This window comes from Leptidea sinapis, chromosome 2 (assembly GCF_905404315.1).
Source record: "Leptidea sinapis chromosome 2, ilLepSina1.1, whole genome shotgun sequence".
Lineage (NCBI taxonomy): Eukaryota > Metazoa > Arthropoda > Insecta > Lepidoptera > Pieridae > Leptidea > Leptidea sinapis.
The window spans coordinates 24695066-24716191 of NC_066266.1; the positions used below are offsets into that span (position 1 = coordinate 24695066).

At 35.8% G+C, this 21126-nt stretch overlaps 1 protein-coding gene across 1 annotated transcript in view; it reads left to right on the forward strand.

Moving 5' to 3' along the window:
* The window catches only part of LOC126973989 (tubulin beta chain-like), a 33569-nt gene extending 12709 nt beyond the window's left edge, over positions 1 to 20860 (forward strand). Inside the window, exons 3-12 of the mRNA XM_050821341.1 lie at positions 5127 to 5249; positions 7586 to 7687; positions 10152 to 10279; positions 11981 to 12148; positions 13838 to 13952; positions 15122 to 15192; positions 17027 to 17166; positions 17814 to 17973; positions 18773 to 18874; positions 20774 to 20860. Of these exons, the coding sequence (XP_050677298.1) occupies positions 5127 to 5249; positions 7586 to 7687; positions 10152 to 10279; positions 11981 to 12148; positions 13838 to 13952; positions 15122 to 15192; positions 17027 to 17166; positions 17814 to 17973; positions 18773 to 18874; positions 20774 to 20860 (1196 nt within the window). The remainder of the gene's footprint in view (positions 1 to 5126; positions 5250 to 7585; positions 7688 to 10151; positions 10280 to 11980; positions 12149 to 13837; positions 13953 to 15121; positions 15193 to 17026; positions 17167 to 17813; positions 17974 to 18772; positions 18875 to 20773) is intronic.
* The last annotated feature ends 266 nt before the right edge of the window (positions 20861 to 21126 follow it).

Genomic DNA, 21126 nt, shown 5'->3' on the forward strand with positions numbered 1-21126 from the left:
TAGCTGATACCCGCGACTTTGTCCGCGTACACAAATGACTAAGCACGTCCCTACTACTTATAAAAAAACATTTCTTCAAACTTCATTAACCTTATATTAAATGAAGATATCGACATATTTTATCAGTACGTATACATAAAAATAATCTGATAGATAGTTAACAATTAAATTTATGTTTTTATTTAATTCCAAGCATTTTCATATTTATTCACCTTTTAAACCTTCTCTGGAGTTCCACAAATAATTCAAGACCTAAATTAGCCAAATCGGTCCAGCCGTTCTCGAGTTTTAGCGAGACTAACGAACAGCAATTCATTTTTATATATATACTAGTTGACCCGACAGAAGTTGTTCTGTATATAATAAATAAAATAATGTTTTTATTTGAATTTGTCAATAATATATCATAACATCAAGAATTATTGCGTAAAATATGCACCCTGCTGTCGTAATGAAATTGTTTCACAGCAGAACTGTCAAACCGTGCGTCAATAAATTCACTCATAGAAATTATGTATGGACACATCAAAGGAAAAACAAATTTGTTGTTTTTATTTAATTTAGCAGCATTTTCCTATTTATTCACCTTTTAAACCTTCTCTGGAGCTCTACAAATAATTCAAAACCTAAATTAGCCAAATCGGTCCAGCCGTTCTCGAGTTTTAGCGAGACTAACATACAGCAATTCATTTTTATATATATAGATAGATATAGACAAGGCACTCGTCAGTGGTACAAAAATATTTCCCTGTAATGGCTGTACTTCTAACTAAGTAAAAGTAAGTAAGTCGTAATTCCGCCTCGCGCAGCAGTGCTTGCTTTTAGCTGTTCACTAAACTAAAAATGAATAATGGGATGTACTTCACGAATTTACTAGTTTTAAGAACTTATAAACGAACCCAAAAGTATATACTGCTTATAATGTAGTACCAGTTTTTGAAATGGGGCTAACTTGGTCGTGATAAGCTAAGATGCCTCTTTAAATATCAGTAAAGTTTATTCTATAAGTTATTCATAAATAGAGATGTGTCATTGAAGGTTTTTAAATTAATTTAATTTAACTGTTTTTTGTTTTGTCAATGGTCAACAGGTTGAAAAAACTGTTAAATCGTCAACGGGTTTTGAATACCCGGTTAATGCATTTATTAATAATTTAGGTTCATACTTCATATTATGTTAATAACATTGCTAAATTTAATTTATACGTAGTACCTATTTCGTCAATATATTAGCTTCGTCAATATAATAGTCGAATTTATTAGCTTATTATGTTCAACAGGTTTTTTCGCTGAAGAAAAACAGTTAATTCATTGACGAATGTAAAACTGTTTATTAATTATGCTTCATTTAATGCGAGTTGCGGGCGAAGACGTTGACTGAATTTATTAGCTTATTACTTTCAACGGGTTTTTGCGTTGAAGAAAAACAGTTAATTCGTTGACGAATGTAAAACTGTTAATAAAAACAGTCTATTGATTCAACGACCACCTCTATTCATAAGTCATCTGTAGTTCTAAAATGATTTTAGGCATTATGAAATATGAATTTCTAGTTGTGCTCAGTTGGTATTACATTTGACAATAAAATACCTGACAGTATAGTAGGAATAACTGAATACATATTCACTTTTTTATCAAAGAAGTCTTACTATAGTATAGTAGATTATATAGAGAATAATTAATAATGATGCATGCTTCTTGTCTGGTTCTACGCCGGTTGTCTGGTTTTACCAGTATTTGCGATAAAAAAATTAGGCAGCTGACGGTAGGGCTGCAGATATTGAAAACATATTTGTGCTGCATAAAAGAGCAATTCGAGCAGTCTATAAAATGCGTTCAAGGGATTCATTGAGAGAAAAGTTTAGTGAAATAAATATTATGACAGTACACTGCCAGTACATATACGAGAACCTCCTATATACGCTCATAAAAATGTTAGCCAATTTAAAAAGAATAGTGATGTACACAGTGTCAATACTCGAAACAAACATAAACTCGCAATTCCATCTACTAGGCTCCGTAAAATTGCTAAATCTTTTTAAGAGGATTGTTTTATATTTTATAATAAACTCCCAAATGAAATTAAAATATTACCTATTAAAAAATTTAAATGTGTCGTAAAAAATAAATTAACATCTAAGGCCTATTATAATGTGAAAGATTATATTTTGAATGATAAAGATAGTTGGAATTAATGTTCTAAATTTTGTTAATGAATATTGTTATACTCATTTGAATGCTATTGTAACTTTTGTACTCCATCCTGACTTGCACTAAATAACTTATAAAGTTTTACAGTGAATAAAGATTTTTTTAACTTGGACTTGGACTTACCAGTGGCAGGCTCCTGTGCACACGATGCCGGCTACATTATGTGTACCACAACGGCGCCTATTTCTGCCGTAAAGCAGTAATTTATTAGCATTATTGTGTTTCGGTCTGAAGGGCGCCGTAGCTAGTGAACCTTCCAATATTAAATCTATTACTATTTAAATACGTTCTTTTTTGGTTTGTTTTGTACTTTTGTCTTTTTATATTAAGTGTATCCTGTGAGTGTTTTGTGAAATAAATGTTTTTCTTTCTCTAAATTACGGTGCAAACGTGACTTAACATCTCATGTCCCAAGGTGATGAGCGTAATTGTATTGTCGCTCAGAATTTTTAGTTTTTCAAGAATCCTGAGCGGCTCTACATTATAATGGGTAGGGCGTATCAATCACCATCAGCTGCACGTCCTGCTCGTCTCATGCCTTATTGTCACATATTCACTTTTTTATCAAAGAAGTCTTACTATAGTATAGTAGATTATATAAAGGATAATTAATAATGATGCATGCTTCTTGTCTGGTTCTACGCCGGTTGTCTGGTTTTACCAGTATTTGCGATAAAAAAATTAGGCAGCTGACGGTAGGGCTGCAGATATTGAAAACATATTTGTGCTGCATAAAAGAGCAATTCGAGCAGTCTATAAAATGCGTTCAAGGGATTCATTGAGAGAAAAGTTTAGTGAAATAAATATTATGACAGTACACTGCCAGTACATATACGAGAACCTCCTATATACGCTCATAAAAATGTTAGCCAATTTAAAAAGAATAGTGATGTACACAGTGTCAATACTCGAAACAAACATAAACTCGCAATTCCATCTACTAGGCTCCGTAAAATTGCTAAATCTTTTTAAGAGGATTGTTTTATATTTTATAATAAACTCCCAAATGAAATTAAAATATTACCTATTAAAAAATTTAAATGTGTCGTAAAAAATAAATTAACATCTAAGGCCTATTATAATGTGAAAGATTATATTTTGAATGATAAAGATAGTTAGAATTAATGTTCTAAATTTTGTTAATGAATATTGTTATACTCATTTGAATGCTATTGTAACTTTTGTACTCCATCCTGACTTGCACTAAATAACTTATAAAGTTTTACAGTGAATAAAGATTTTTTTAACTTGGACTTGGACTTACCAGTGGCAGGCTCCTGTGCACACGATGCCGGCTACATTATGTGTACCACAACGGCGCCTATTTCTGCCGTAAAGCAGTAATTTATTAGCATTATTGTGTTTCGGTCTGAAGGGCGCCGTAGCTAGTGAACCTTCCAATATTAAATCTATTACTATTTAAATACGTTCTTTTTTGGTTTGTTTTGTACTTTTGTCTTTTTATATTAAGTGTATCCTGTGAGTGTTTTGTGAAATAAATGTTTTTCTTTCTCTAAATTACGGTGCAAACGTGACTTAACATCTCATGTCCCAAGGTGATGAGCGTAATTGTATTGTCGCTCAGAATTTTTAGTTTTTCAAGAATCCTGAGCGGCTCTACATTATAATGGGTAGGGCGTATCAATCACCATCAGCTGCACGTCCTGCTCGTCTCATGCCTTATTGTCACATATTCACTTTTTTATCAAAGAAGTCTTACTATAGTATAGTAGATTATATAAAGGATAATTAATAATGATGCATGCTTCTTGTCTGGTTCTACGCCGGTTGTCTGGTTTTACCAGTATTTGCGATAAAAAAATTAGGCAGCTGACGGTAGGGCTGCAGATATTGAAAACATATTTGTGCTGCATAAAAGAGCAATTCGAGCAGTCTATAAAATGCGTTCAAGGGATTCATTGAGAGAAAAGTTTAGTGAAATAAATATTATGACAGTACACTGCCAGTACATATACGAGAACCTCCTATATACGCTCATAAAAATGTTAGCCAATTTAAAAAGAATAGTGATGTACACAGTGTCAATACTCGAAACAAACATAAACTCGCAATTCCATCTACTAGGCTCCGTAAAATTGCTAAATCTTTTTAAGAGGATTGTTTTATATTTTATAATAAACTCCCAAATGAAATTAAAATATTACCTATTAAAAAATTTAAATGTGTCGTAAAAAATAAATTAACATCTAAGGCCTATTATAATGTGAAAGATTATATTTTGAATGATAAAGATAGTTGGAATTAATGTTCTAAATTTTGTTAATGAATATTGTTATACTCATTTGAATGCTATTGTAACTTTTGTACTCCATCCTGACTTGTACTAAATAACTTATAAAGTTTTACAGTGAATAAAGATTTTTTTAACTTGGACTTGGACTTACCAGTGGCAGGCTCCTGTGCACACGATGCCGGCTACATTATGTGTACCACAACGGCGCCTATTTCTGCCGTAAAGCAGTAATTTATTAGCATTATTGTGTTTCGGTCTGAAGGGCGCCGTAGCTAGTGAACCTTCCAATATTAAATCTATTACTATTTAAATACGTTCTTTTTTGGTTTGTTTTGTACTTTTGTCTTTTTATATTAAGTGTATCCTGTGAGTGTTTTGTGAAATAAATGTTTTTCTTTCTCTAAATTACGGTGCAAACGTGACTTAACATCTCATGTCCCAAGGTGATGAGCGTAATTGTATTGTCGCTCAGAATTTTTAGTTTTTCAAGAATCCTGAGCGGCTCTACATTATAATGGGTAGGGCGTATCAATCACCATCAGCTGCACGTCCTGCTCGTCTCATGCCTTATTGTCATAAAAAATATACGACGTCCATTGTCTATATGTATAGAATGTCATTGGTGACTGCAGACAAAATTCTAATATTTCTTTCGTTAACAGGCAAGTATGTACCTCGGGCTGTTCTTGTTGACCTGGAGCCAGGTACCATGGACTCCGTACGGTCTTCGGAGTATGGGCAGCTGTTCAGACCAGATAACTTTGTTTTTGGACAGAGCGGTGCAGGTAAGTGTTGTCATTAAGTATTTTTGCAATGGCATCTAACGCCCCTGCGTTATTACAGAAGATTACATTTAGGATACCTCGTATATGTGAACGTAACAGTAAAAAAACCTTATTCTCAATTCCGATCAGTAGAAATTGTTTTACTCACAATGTTTCATAAGAAGTGCCTGTCGACTTTATAATAACTCCTTTAATCATATTCATATATTTTGTAACTCCATCAATGACTTTCTATTATGACCTGTATAGCCGAGTGGTTAGAGATCCTACCTACTAAGCTAGAGGTCCCGGGTTCGAATCCCGGTAGGTGCAAGCATTTATATGATGAATATGGATGTTTGTTTCCGAGTGATGGATGTTTAAATGTATTTATGTATGTTTAAGTAAGTATATTGTATTAAATATATCATTGTCTTGTAACCCATAACACAGGCTATATATGCTTAACTTGGGGCAAGATAATTTGTGTAAAAAGTGTGTCAATATTATTATTATTATTATTTATAGAACGTCATTTAACTCCATAAATAAATTAAAAACATACCTTATAATCAATAATAAAAAAACCACATTTAAAAAAATCGACTTTAAAAACTGAAAAGTATCAAATAACTAAAAATTTAGTATAGAAATTTACATACAAATAATAGTATTTTATTAATATTGGGTTTGCATATAAGAGGTGTATTAAATTTTTAGTTATTTGATACTTTTCAGTTTTTGAAGTCGGTTTATGTAAGCGTAGTTTTTTTTACGTTTTAGTGTTAGTTAAAAATAATATATAACCAACTTGAATGAAAACTCGAATAAAAAGCCGTACACAGAAAACAATACTGTCATCCAGTATCCACGAAAATTTTCATATAAATGTTCATAAAATGAAAACTACTGGGCCAAACTATGTAAAATTTTTATGGGACTATCATTATATATCATATCTATTTTGCATCAAACAAAAGAAGAATTACGAAAATCATGTATATACATAAAAAAAATACCGATCGAATTGATAACCTCCTCGTTTTTGAAGTCGGTTAAAAACAAAATTGATAAATTTAAATAAGTTACATACTTTCCTATTTATATTAACTAATAGTTATTAAAATAGTTGTATGAAACTGTTTGTTCCTTATATAAAAAAATACCGTACCTCGAGCGAAATAATAGCGCCTTTTAAGAGGCAGGAGGATGTGCCAAATGTATACAAGAAAATTATTCTTGTGTACGGACAGCACAACTATAAAAATAAATACTTTTACATTATTTTTATAATTTTAACAGTTGTTATGAGGTCATCTAAAAATTGCCAAATGGTGCAACTTTTTTTTGCTTAGCCATTTTTTTATTGCTTAAGTTGGACCGTACAACCCAGCCTAAATTATCGATACACGATGCCGGCTAGATTATGGGTACCACAATGACGCCTATTTCTGCCGTGAAGCAGTCATGTGTAAGCATTAGTGTTTTCGGTCAAGTACTGGGCAAATGAGACTTATCATCTTATGTCTCAAGGTGACGAGCGCAGTTACCGCTAAGAATTTTTGAGTTTTTCAAGAATCCTGAGCGGCACTGCATTGTAATGGGCAGGGCGTATCAATTACCATCAGCTGAACGTCCTGCTCGTCTCGTCCCTTATCTTCAAAATAAAATAGTCTATAGTATAAGAGCCGTGAAAATAAAATGAGACATAACTTAGTTTTGCCATAGTAGCTCTGTACACATTTCTGTTTAACTAGAAAGGGACAGAAGACTACTCTAAATGTTATAATCTCTGTAATTTTCTATAAGTCTATATATTCTTTTCTTTAATGTCGTTATTTTTATCTTAATTTACAATAAAAATATTTTTAATATCAGTTAATTAGTCAAATATGCAATTGTTATCTCTTTTAGCTGGTACTAAGGTGAAATAGATTATACGCGATTAGCCACGCCCATCATGTTATCGTCTATCTTGATTGGTCCTTAGTATATACATGTGACACGCACACACACATTCACACGTTTTTCCCGTCGTGGTAGTCAGAGACAATAGAACGCCACTTGCTTCTATCCTTATAAACCTCACGCGCTTCCTCTACATTCATCACTGTTTGCATACATGCTCGCCGGTTGCGGGTGTTTCGGACCTCTCCTTTTCTCTCTTCATTATACTGCAATCTCTGTACTTCAATTACGTGAACATCCCTACAGTTCTGCCGACAAAATGGCCGAAAGTGTAAGTCGTGTGCGTTGAGTCTGTGTAAGACATTTTGCGCGCAATGCGGACTTATGTGCCGCGCGGCACGTAGTGTGTAATCTGCGATAGGCCTTAAAACTATATAATGTGATTTTAGGTAACAACTGGGCAAAAGGTCATTACACCGAAGGTGCTGAACTGGTGGATTCAGTTATGGATGTCATACGGAAGGAAGGTGAAGGCTGCGACAGTCTGCAAGGTAAGTAGAATTTCCATAAACTAGCTATAAGCTCAAATGGTATGGCGTTTGCACACTAAGCTAGATGGATACCACAGCGGCGCTTTTTCTCATATCTACTTTATTATCGAGGAAGATTTAGTATAGAATAGTGTAAAAAAGTGCGTGCGTACAAAGTAGATGTGTCAGAAGTGAAACCTGCATTGTGCATGAACCTCTAAACTGCATATGAAGTCCTTGTACATGTTGCTAGGATGACACATGGTTTCAACCGCTATGAAAGATATTGCTATCACCGCTACCATATTTATGTTCTCCTGGTGTACAGTAATACGTCGTGTGCATGACGTCAGAATATATTATGGTATACTAGCGTCATACATAAGACATTCTCTTCTTCAAATATGATCGCCTGGTACCCAAACACTGTATAATGCTCTCTATCTCATTTTCTCCTCTCATTTTATGTGTCTGTCTCTTTTTACTGTCACTTTTTCGTTTCATTGACTATCAATCACAACGATGCTAAATAAATTTTCACTTAAACAATACCAAAGAGTGTAAGTTTAAAAAGCAAGTAAATGATATTTTAAGTGAACAGGATTAAAATATATATAGTTTTTTTTATATATATAAAATCTCATTAGGTAACTCTTTTGTTTAAATATAAAGTAAATTTTGTAAATAACTTAGTTTTAAGACATCAATTTTATATTTCTTTCCTCTTTATGTATGTACATATTACTTTAATTAATGTTTAACTTTGTTATTCATCATGTAAGATACTAGTAACTATAAAATTAACCTGTGGGTAACGGTGTGGGTTCTCACTAAAATTAATTTAATGTCTACTTTACTTTGAAATTGTAAAATGTATTGTGTGAACTGTTAGTTGTCCCTAAGAAATAAAATAAAAAAAGAGTGCGGAAACACCGAACAATAAGGCTCATTCTATGGTTTGGTTGTATGTAGAAGGAAAATTATAAAGCTACAACAGACATCCAGTTGAGGATGATATCCTAACTATGATGTATTTTAAGTTGTTTGAAACCACAGGCTTAAGGCTCTCAATCTAGTCTTGATAATATTCTATTATGTTCATAAGCACATTAACGAGTTTGCAAGTATGCCTACTACTCGGTTAACGGCCGTTCCCAATATGCTATCTACAGATAGACATAAATTACTACCTTCTACTGTCAGTAATTAGCTGTCAACAATCTGAAGCTGCCCAATATACCCGAGAAGTCATTGTTATCGCCTTATATTGGGACGCGTGAATTGCAATTTCCATACAAACTTCTATCGTTGGTAAGCTATACGTCGTCCCATTGACAGACAGCGTGTACGGATAAAGTGAGGTACCGTCGATTAGTTTATTGAGACAGAAAAGTCAACGATAGTTACGATTTTTATCTCAAGTAAGAGATAGACTGAATATTGGGAACGGCCGTAAGTCGTGTCAGTAAGTCTTTTAGTGTCGATGTATATCCTTATACAACATGATCCCAGAAAATGTACAAAAGTTTAAAACAATTGTGAATAAACATTTATGTGATAAAGGTTCCTATAACATAAATTATTTTATTTTAATGCTACTACAGACTGGAAACGGAGCGAACACCCTTTGAGTATTCAATTATAAATTTTAGTCTGCGATACTATAATGTAACTAAATTAAGAAAAAAATTAGCACGCTGAGTTTCTTGCCCGTACTTCTTAGATCTGAGGCATACAATAGTAGAAAAATCATTCGGGTCGATTTCCGTCAAAAGTTCAAGAAATATTAAACAATTTAATATGCAGTTATTGGTTTTTTATAAATCGAGGGCATGACTCTACTACTAATTTCCGACTTGGCCATCACCGCCCTCCTCAAAAAACCATCCTGTATAATATAATCTACATAATCTCTTATCAGGGCTTTTTATTATGCAAAACCTGGGCTCTGACCCAACAACATAGACAGAAAATTGCAGTGTGTCAGCGGGCAATGGAAAGTATCATGTTGGGAATAAAAACTAAGCACAGAGTCTATAATACTTTGATACGACAAAAAACAAAAGTTATGGACATACTAACGCGAATTGATCAGCAAAAATGGAGATGGACAGGTCATTTGCTGCGCTGCAACTTAGAAAAATGGTCCAAGCAGATTACTCTCTGGTACCCAAGTCAAACGGCTCAGTGGACGGCCACTAAAAAGATGGGAAGATGAAATATCCCAGACATTAGGCCCATATTGGACCAGGGTTGCTCTAGACCGAAAGTACTAGAGAGAATCGGAGTTGGCCTTTGCCAATAGGCTTCATCGAAGTCAGAGATATCATATAAATGTTTCTGTTGAATTTGGAACGTCTAGCTACCGAAGTTGAATCTTTTATAATTGTTTAATATAGTTTTAGATAAGCTAGGGTAATTGGAAACAGACTTCGAAAGAAATAAAGGTTTTATTTTTTATTTAATACACTCTTATACTTTCTAGGCTTTCAGCTGGCACACTCCCTGGGTGGTGGCACAGGTTCCGGTATGGGAACGCTCCTCCTCAGCAAGATCCGAGAGGAATACCCCGACAGGATCATGAGTACCTTCAGTGTCGTACCATCCCCCAAGGTATGGTTATTTAAAAGGCTTATTACATTACCATCTATTTTCCGGTGGGATGCACCTTTGCCCAGGATGCCGGCTAGATTATGGGTACCACAACGGCGCCTACTTCTGCCGTGAATCAGTAATGTGTAAACATTACTGTGTTTCGGTCAGAAGGGCGCCGTAGCTAGTGAAATTACTGGGCAAATTAGACTTAACATCCTATGTCTCAAGGTGACGAGCGCAGTTGTAGTGCCGCTCAGAATTTTTGGGATTTTCAAGAATCCGGAATGGCACTGATTTGTAATGGGCAGGATATTAATAACCATCAGCTGAACGTCCTGCTCGTCTCGCAATTTATTCACATAAAAAAAAACATTGTAAATGATTACCTGAACGACAAAAGCGCGTGGTTGCATTAACATAATAAGTAATTTACTTAGAATAAGGATTGGTCTCCGCTGCGATCCAACGAGATACCGCACTACCTAAGAACAATAGCATTTTTATTACGGGAACTATTAGATGCTTGTGTGCGTGGCATCTTGACACTCAATGGCATCTTTCAAATTTTGTAACATACGTTTTGTGTTATTTTACATTGAAATTAATAAAATACAAAATACTTACTGATGATATGTGATCCCAGTGTCTTTCTTATTTCTTGTAGCATTATTTTTACAAAATTTGCTACGCATTTGACGAGTTAGAGCGTTAGTCTGCCCGATTATTGTTCGAATATTAGTAATTGTGTTATTGGAAATTTATTCTCAGAAGCTTAAAAATTGATCAATTTGATTTAAAAAATCATTTCTTAGATGATGTTGTCGAATAGTAATCGGGCAGAGTAATACCATAACTCGTCAACGGTTGCAGCCGATGTGTGTCGACGCCAGGGAGACATCGCCTTTTATAGATATCTGTCCACCTGTCACTGTCAACAATATGTATAGTTATATAGGCTATATATAAGTATAGTAACTAGCCTAATTGATAGCTTCCGTCTCACTCACACGAGAAAAAGAAAAACTTATGCGAGTCTTATGTAAAGAAATGAGATAGAGTGATTAGATTTTTCGTTTCGCCATGCGTGCCGGTTTGTTTAATGTCAGCACACCCGGTGTGCTAAACAAACTTGACAGCGCTGCATAGAAAACTTGCGAAACGTGTGAAATATCCACTATTTATTCAACATCAGTGACATTTTTAACTAGAATCGAAGGAGATATGGTGCGATGTTGTGTTTTACAATGTAAAAGTGATAGTGAAAGAACACTTGTGTTATATTATGTACCTATATATATATATATATATATATATGATACTAGCTGACCCAGCAAACGTCGTATTGCCATATAACATATTTAAAAAAATCAATTACTAAAATTTGATGCAACCGGTTCTCAGACCTACCAAATATACTACAATTATTGTATTCGTTTGCCATCTTGCAACCCTCTATCGGTTTTGATGGATGGAACAGAATGATATAAAAATCGTGATACAAAAATAGTTGTAGATCGCAAAAGGGCGAAAATTTAAAATTGTATGTATTTTTCAATGCTGAATCATAATTTAAGAAGAATTTTATATATAAGATTATCTGTCTCACGTTGGCCATGCCAAACCGATGTCTACTACTACTTGGTCTATGAGATAGAGTCTATGGTTATGTGTACACGTAATCTATCAATCGGAAGTGACATGCGCCATCTTTATTTCCAGGTGTCAGAAGTGGTCCTTGAACCATACAACGCCACGCTGTCAGTGCACCAACTGGTGGAGAACACAGACATGACATTCTGTATCGACAACGAAGCGCTCTACAACATCTGCTTCAGAACTTTGAGGCTTACCAGCCCGAGCTACGGAGACCTGAACCATTTGATATCGGTAAGAATAACAGATGGCGCTGATTCGCAAACTTCCAAATATTTATATGTTTAAGTTTAAGTTTTTTATATATAATAGTACAAGTTAATGGATGTATCATTCCGCAAAAAAATTAAAAATATAAGGACTCATGCGGTCATACAATAAGGTGTAATTCAGATCGCACAGCGCTACTAACCTACATTTTTATTCACCTAGAAGTTGCCTCTCTTTCTATCACGTGACTCTTACCTCTTCTGACGACATTAGGGTTGACTTCTTTACCTAAAACTGTACTTATCTAGTGTAAAAAATAAATAAATCTTATAGAAATGGCTCAGTTTTTGCTACAATATAAATAGGTATGTAATTGTAATTTTAATACAATATTATTTAAAGCCTGCATTAGTTGCAGATAGTAATATATGCGTTTGAAGACCACGACATAGTCAAACCTACTTAACATATAGGAAATAAATAGGTAGCTATCATGAATGGTAATTTCATTATAATAATAATCAGTTTAAATGAGATTGTTTCAGCGTCTATTGCTTGCCTACTGTGTAGAGGCCGCCGTAAGTACTTACGATATCGATACCTACACGGGGAGTGAGATAGTCCTGATATTGTTAACGTGAGGCTCGCAAAAGGATTGAATAGCTTAAAAAAATCGCACGCGTGTGGGTGTGTGCGCGTGTGTGCGTATGTGATTGCGCGCGCGTTGTGTGTGTGTGTAGGCTCTGCAGTAGGATCAGGGTAAATCTTAAAAGGAGCTGCAAATCTAAAATAATACTTGTAATTTGTATATTTTATTTTACTGACTTAATAATTAATAAAGCTATTTATATAAATAATAATAAAATAAAACTTAAATAATGTAACAAAATTAATTAATTACAAATAAAAAATATCATTAATATCGCTATCGGCAGGTAAGATGGCCATGAAGCTGACAACGTTACCTCTTTGTATGGCCAAACTTATCCTTTGACAGAGGTAGGTACCAGATCTTGGGTCACCTGTAATCGGTGAGACGCCTGGATAGCTCTTTTACGAGTTTTTGTGCCGATGAACCCCAAGGACCCATCGTCTCCACCCCAAAGGGAACAAATATGTATCCATCACCGAGTGATGCATATTTCCTCGGCTTTAGGTTTTCGGCAGATTGCCGCTGCACCCCCCGCTCTAGATGAATGTTCAATATGAGAGGGGGCTAGCGTGTCCACACAAGTCGCATCCCACACCAAAGGCTTTCCACGACTCCAAGGAATCAATTTCATGCCATCAGGCCTCTTACCATCATCACATGAAATTCCATTCCATTCCTATCCTCTAGGATAGCCGGCACGTTGAAGGTAGTAAAGGCCCGACGCAAGACGTCGTTTAAGGCGGCATGGCGTGAGAGACGGCCCGCAATGCGGCGGTAAGATAAGCCATGGTGACCAAGGCTGTCTACATTGCCTCCGCAGCGGCACGGGAACTGTTCTAGGGATACCCAGTCGTAAACCAACTGCGATTGAGAAGCTTTTATTTAACTCAATTTTGTACTATACTGATGTATCTGTTTTATTTCCTTAATAAATAAATAAGCCCTTTCTCGTGCCCAAGCCACCAGTGTCATTCCAATAGGACGTTTGCCATCCCGGCGGTTAATACCATTTGGCTCTAACAAACTAGACATTGGGTTCAGCCGAAACGTCTTATTCACAGCAAACAATGTCTGGAGTTACTACGTGTCTTCGTTTCCCTGGTCAACTGAATGCTGACCTGAGGAAGCTTGCTGTCAATATGGTGCCCTTCCCGCGGCTTCACTTCTTCATTCCTGGTAAGCATGTAATTTTTCATAACTAAAATTTGAATACAATATGTGTGCTGCAGAAGAGGGCTACTCGCAATATTTATAACCTAGGTCCTAAAGAATCATTGAGAGCAATATTCAAAGAAATTAACATCTTGACTGTTGCTTCTCAATATATTCTTGATAATGTAATGTATGTTCATAGGCACATAAGTGAATTTGCTAGAAACTGTCATAACCATAATGTTAACACCAGGAACAGGCTTTATAATGCGTAGTACTCGGCTAAGTCGAGTTAGTAAGTCTTTTTGTGGGGCGATGTATATGCTTTTACACTAAGATACCAGAAAATGTTCAAAACATAAGTATTAAATTGTTCAAAATAATATTGTTAAAAAACGTTAGTATGGCAAAGGTTACTATAACATAAATGATTTTCTTAATGATACCACAGATTGGGAATAGAGTGGCCGACCTCAGGCTCTTAAATAATAAGTTTAATTGTACAATGTTACTTTGTAAACATATTTTTTGATGAAAAAAAAGCCCGCTGAGTTTGTTGCGCCCATTCTTTTCAGGCCTGAGGCATTCATTTTGGAATACGTCTTAGTTTTTTTGACTTTCAATAAGTGATGTCACATCCTATTTTGAATAAAAAAAAATTAATTTGACGTCCCATGCAGCCCTAGTGGTTAATGACCTTGCCTGCTGAGCTAGAGGTCCTGGGTTCGAATCCCGGTAGGTGCAGACATTTTATACGATGACTATGTATATTTGTTTCCAAATCATGGATGTTTTTTCTATTTATGTATGTTTCAGTTGGTATATGGTATTTAATATATCGTTGCAACCCATAGCACAGGTTATTCCTAATTTGGGGCAAGATAATTGTGTAAAAGTGTGTCAATTATTATGACAAATAATCATGGTCATTTTGATGTGCTGAAAGACGTCCACTGCTGGACATAGGTTTCCCCCAAATATCTCCACGACGATCGGCCCTGCGCTGCCCTCATCCATCGTATTCCAGCGATCTTGACCAGATTATCGGTCCATCTTGTGGAGGGCCTACCAACACTACGTCTTCCAGTACGTGGTCGCAATTCGAGGACTTTACTGCCCCAACGGCCATCTGTTCCTCAAACTGTGTTGTAAATGTAAGTAAAATAAAAAGATTCACTTACGTTCTTTTGCAGGTTTTGCTCCACTAACGGCGAGGAACTCTATGCAATACAGAGCACAAAACGTATCGGAACTCATGACTCAAGTAAGTTTCAATTAAAAAAAAACACTTTTAGTATTTGTATTTACGCATGCGTAGAAAAACATATGATGCTAGCTGACCCGACAGACGTTGTTCTGTAGATAATAAGAAAAAATACTGTTTTTTATGAATTTGTCAATAATATTTAAAAAAATCAAGAATTATTCCGTAAAACATCCTCCCTGTTGTTATAATGAAATTGTTTCACAGCAGAACTGTCAAACCGTGCGTCACTAAATTCTCTCATAGAAAAAATGTCCATACAAAACAAATATTGTAAATAAAAATAATTATGGGTACCAAATCGAAATAAAAACTATCCTATCTCTCAAGTTGGACTAAACTGCACGTCGTGAAGTAATCCCTATTTAAATCCGTTCATTAGTTTAGGAGTCCATCGCGGACAAACAACGTGTCACGTAATTTATATATATTAGGAAGATTAAAAATGAAACTCAGTTATGACAAAATAATGATAGCTATACCTGTTCGAGGAAGAGATGGTCTCTAGAGTCCCCGCTAATCCTCTAGGAACTCCTAGGTGCTAACGTTTGCTTAATGTCCTCCCGGCATTTGGTGAATGAATTGTGAGTTGCATTACACCGAGAACTTTGATGCGATTCGATTAGGTCGTTGAACTGATGAATTATTAATTAATATGCGTATTGCGACTCTGCCGGTGTTTGGTGAGAATTTGTTATTAAACGGCACGAGAGTCAGTTGTCATTAGATTAGCCAATCAGATACCAATATGCCTGTTGTATCACTCTATTTCTATAAGAGCTATCTCCACTATAGTTTGCCATAACAAAAGATTACAAAAATTACGGTGCAACCAGTATTAAGTTTTGAGATTTCATAATGTTTAAAAATTCAGCCGGATGACGTCCACTGACGTTCGGTCCTGCGCTGCCCTCATCCAACGTATTCCGGCGATATTGACCTGATCGTGGTTCATGTGGTGTGGAGCCTACCAACACTGCGTCTTCCGATACTTGGTCGCCATTCGAGGACTTTGCTGCTCGTCCGTCGAGCTATATGCCCTGCCCACTGCCACTGCAGTTTCACATTCATTTGAGCTATGACGAGCTATATACCCTGCCCACTGCCACTTCAGTTTCGCATTCATTTGAGCTATGACAAGCTATATACCCTGCCCACTGCCACTTCAGTTTTGCAATCAATTGAGCTATGACGGGCTATATAGCCTGCCCACTGCCACTTCAGTTTTGCAATCAATTGAGCTATGACGGGCTACATAGCCTGCCCACTGCCACTTCAGTTTCGCATTCATTTGAGCTATGACAAGCTATATACCCTGCCCACTGCCACTTCAGTTTTGCAATCAATTGAGCTATGACGGGCTATATAGCCTGCCCACTGCCACTTCAGTTTTGCAATCAATTGAGCTATGACGGGCTATATAGCCTACCCACTGCCACTTCAGTTTTGCATTCATTTGAGCTATGACGAGCTATATACCCTGCCCACTGCACCCTTCAATTTCGCAATCATTTGAGTTTTGTCGAGCTATATACCCTGCCACTGCACCCTTCAATTTCGCAATCATTTGAGTTTTGTCGAGCTATATAACCTGCCCACTGCCACTTCAATTTCGCAATCATTTTAGTTTTGTTGAGGTATATACCCTGCCCACTGCCACTTGAGTTTCGCATTCATTTGAGCTATAACGGGCTATATACCCTGCCCACTGCCACCTTAGTTTCGCAACCATTTGAACTTTGCCGGTGATTTTGATAATCCAATAGATATCCTCATTTCTGATTCGTTTCCGCAGTTATCTATATATTAAAGTGTTAATATTTTAATGAAACAGATGTTCAACCCTGGAAATATGATGACCGCGTGCGACCCTCGTCACGGTCGCTATCTAACAGTGGCGACCATGTTCCGCGGTCATATGTCCATGAGAGAGGTGGACGATCAGGTCCTTTCTATACAAAATAAGAACTCCAGGTAAGCTATTTTTGATATTCATACGTCTACATATGACAGCTGTGAACACGCCGAAAAAAAATAGCGGTCAACTGTTAGCCTCTATTTGCAGCAACGTACGCACACTGAAACAAAGTGGCTGACGTATCGCGGTGTCAGACGTAACTTGTCATGCACACATACGTGGGTTATTATAAACCTGGCCTGTTCTCATGCGTTGCCTAACAGCTAAAGGCTCTATATGACTACATAAAATTAAAACTAACATTACGTGAAGCGTACCAAGAATACTGGCAGCATTACCGCGCTGGATAGCTAGGCTGATCCGTTGACCGAAATAGCTGCCAGCGCTTGGGTTTCCAGTAGCCTTATTGAGGCGCGAAGATAGTATTTTGAACATTCTCCGCGCCTCTGGGCCCCACGGGCCAAGTGTCTCAAGTACAATAAATTAATTAATTATTGTAAATATCATTTTTGTGCACGATAGCGCAATAAATGAATATTGTCATGAACCACGTAATTGCTAGTACTTTATGCTGATAAATAAAGCAATTCGTGCGAAATTATTCCCTAACCATTCCAAAAATATTCAAAAATGCATAATGTTAATGTTCTAGTTTTCACTTATGCATTCCCAGAGAGTAATTATTTTTTTTTAATCATTGCAGCTACTTTGTGGAATGGATTCCCAACAACCTCAAGGTGTCAGTATGTGATGTTCCACCGCGAGGTCTCAAGATGTCCGCTACCTTCATTGGAAACTCGACAGCTATCCAGGAGGTATTCAAGCGTATCTCTGAGCAGTTCACCGCCATGTTCAGACGGAAGGTATTATATTACATTATGTCTTCTGAACTAAAAATACCTAGTTTTAAACCTATAAACAGTTAGACTCACAATTGCCTATTAAAAGGTCGTCAAAAATATCCGAGCGGCGTTTTATATACAGGTGTCCCAATACTATGTTACTTAAGAAGAGTTATTAGTTATTGGCCATTCTTTCGATTGGCATCATAAAAGTAGGGGTGTTTTTTTTTTACATTTAAGTCGGTTCGATTCCCAGACGAGGCAAGTAATTTTTAGAAAATCTTTGAATGCAGAATTCCTAACTTTTAAACATAACAAAGTCTTCTTTCAGTAAAATAGCCTATCTTCGATATTTAAGGTACTTTCCCTTCATGTCCCATAACTTTGGGACGCCCTGTATATTAACTTTCACAGATAACACTAAAACATTCAATCAAATTAACACCTTATTTGAAGGCCGTAATGTTCTAAGTCTATTATGTACGCTCATTAGAGGCTTGGACGCGAACACGAGGCAAGAACATTATGTTTTACCAATTGGAATGTAATTATTTAACAAAATGATTAAAAACGTCAAGTTAGTTACACAAGATGGGCACTTGTCTAAGATACGACAGTTCATCCTTTTTAAGTTAGGATATACTGTTATTTGGATAGTTTTTCACTTTGTCATTGCGTGGAGTTGTGTTCAAAGCGCGGTCGTAACACAACTGAACGATAACTCTGCCTTTTGCATCACACAATGTTTGTGAGTCGAGTTGTTTATTGGACGTCAATGGCAAATGATTAAAATGTTTATTTTGTCATTATTTTATTCTAGGCTTTCCTCCACTGGTATACCGGTGAGGGTATGGATGAGATGGAGTTCACTGAAGCGTCGAGTAACATGAACGATCTCATATCGGAGTACCAGCAATACCAGGTAACAGAATTATTTGTTTTTTATATATGTCGCTTCATTATGTATCTTCTACCGCATCTATCACGGGGAGTGTTCCGAAGAGCTGATTCATAAAAGGCATTTATTTTCTCAAAATTGATTCCTTTAGAATTATTTTTGATGTCATTTCTAATAACTACTAGATACTACTACCGCTTCGGAAACAAATGACGCTCTGAGAGAGAAGAAGCGGCGCAAGAAACTCTCCCAGCATTCTTTTTTTGCGCTCTTTTCAATAAAAATATACTTACAATATTGTACAGTCATTTCTATCGCTATAAAATAACCACAATCTAGTCCCAGGCTGTCCGATCATTTAGATATTCAGCAGTGGAGTAATAGTATTTATGATAGAGCCATTTTTTTTTATAAAACATTTAAATTTATTTATAGATAATGCCTGAACAGTGGCTGGGACTTTATTGTAGAAGTATATACATTTACCCTTAAAGCTATTATGTATCTTATGAAGCCTACTAGAATTAGTTACAAACAATCCCTTATTTCTAGTGTTATAATAATGAAAATAATTTCCTATTATATAAAAATTCACTTGATACCTGCCGCCAAATTCAACCTTCGTTCGACACGCCACAAATTAGGATATCATCACACAAATTAAATTTATGAAGGATGTGGGAATCGAACCTTCGACCTCTTGCGTTACGTTTGAGCGCTTTTCCACTGAGCCAACCGTCGGAATGACGTAAAGTTTATGAATCTTGATATGTCTTTGTTCAACTCTCAGGTTGTGGCTCCACCTGTACAGTTGATAACCTGCTCAACCCCAATAACTGCATATTAGGAAATTGACTTGAGATGTTGTTCTAACGGCCGTACCCAATATTCAGTCTATCTCTTACTTGAGATAAAAATCGTAACTATCGTTGACTTTTCTGTCCCAATAAACTTATCGTACGGTAATCCGTACAAGCTGTCTGTCAATGGGACGACATATAGCTTACCAGCGATAGAAGTTTGTATGAAATATGCAATTCACGCGTCCCAATATAAGGCGATAAGACTAAGGGTATATTGGGACAGCTTCAGATTATTGACAGCTAATTACTGACAGTAGAAGGTAGTAATTTATCTATATATGTAGTAAGTCTTATATCTCCTTTCTATATGAATATGATCTATCGTTAGACACACCTTAGACAAGCTTCGACTCGTGTTTAAATATAAGCAATGTCTATAGATTAATTAATGCTAAGCATCAGATATACAAAAGATTATAATAGAACTTTATTTTCTTAAGACTCTAAAGTCTAAACCAATCTCAAAATCACTGCAACACACAAAAAAATAATCAAAATCGGTCCAGCTTTTTAGGAGGTAGTTCAATTGTGAACCTAAACCATTCTCGAATCCACCTGAAGACACACAGAAAGTTTCATCAAAATCGGTCCAGCCGTTTAGGAGGAGTTCAGTTACAACCACGCACAAAATAAATATATACATTAAGACTAGCTGACCCAGCAAACGTTGTATTGCCGATATTAAAATCACGATACAAAAGTAACAGTTGATCGTAGATGGGTAAAAATTTGAAGTTGTATGTATTTGTTAATGCTGAGTCATAATCAAACAAATTTAAAAAAACATGTCAAAAAAATTTATAAACAAAATTTAGCGTGGACCACCCTTAACATTTAGGGGGATGAAAAATAGATGTTGTCCGATTCTCAGACCTACCCAATATGCACTCAAAATTTCATGAGAATCGCTCAAGCCGTTTCGAAGGAGTTTAACTACAAACACCTCGACATGAGAATTTTATATATTAGATATAGCTTAAATTAAAGTCTTTCTGTTTGTTGTACGAAACTAATTGTTCCCTTCCAAATATATGTTATCACCTCACATTTATCTGTTTAGGAGGCGACAGTCGATGATGAAGAGGTGGAGTTTGAAGATGAAGAGGAGGCAGTGGTGACCAGCGCAATGGTGGACCACGACAATTAAATTTAACTTATATCACTGGAGTTTAATACTTAAAAGCAATCATCTCGGAAATTGCCAAAGGTGTTTATATTTATATTTATAAATATCAGCTTAAAACAATATACAGTAATGAAAGAACGTTAAAATTATATTTAAATACTGGTGTACAATATCCTATTTAGTTTATTAATAATAAACTACTAGATTCAAAATCGCCTATTAAAAGGTCGTAAAAAATGTCTGAGCGGCGTTGTATAAACGTATACATTAACTTATACAGACATCAT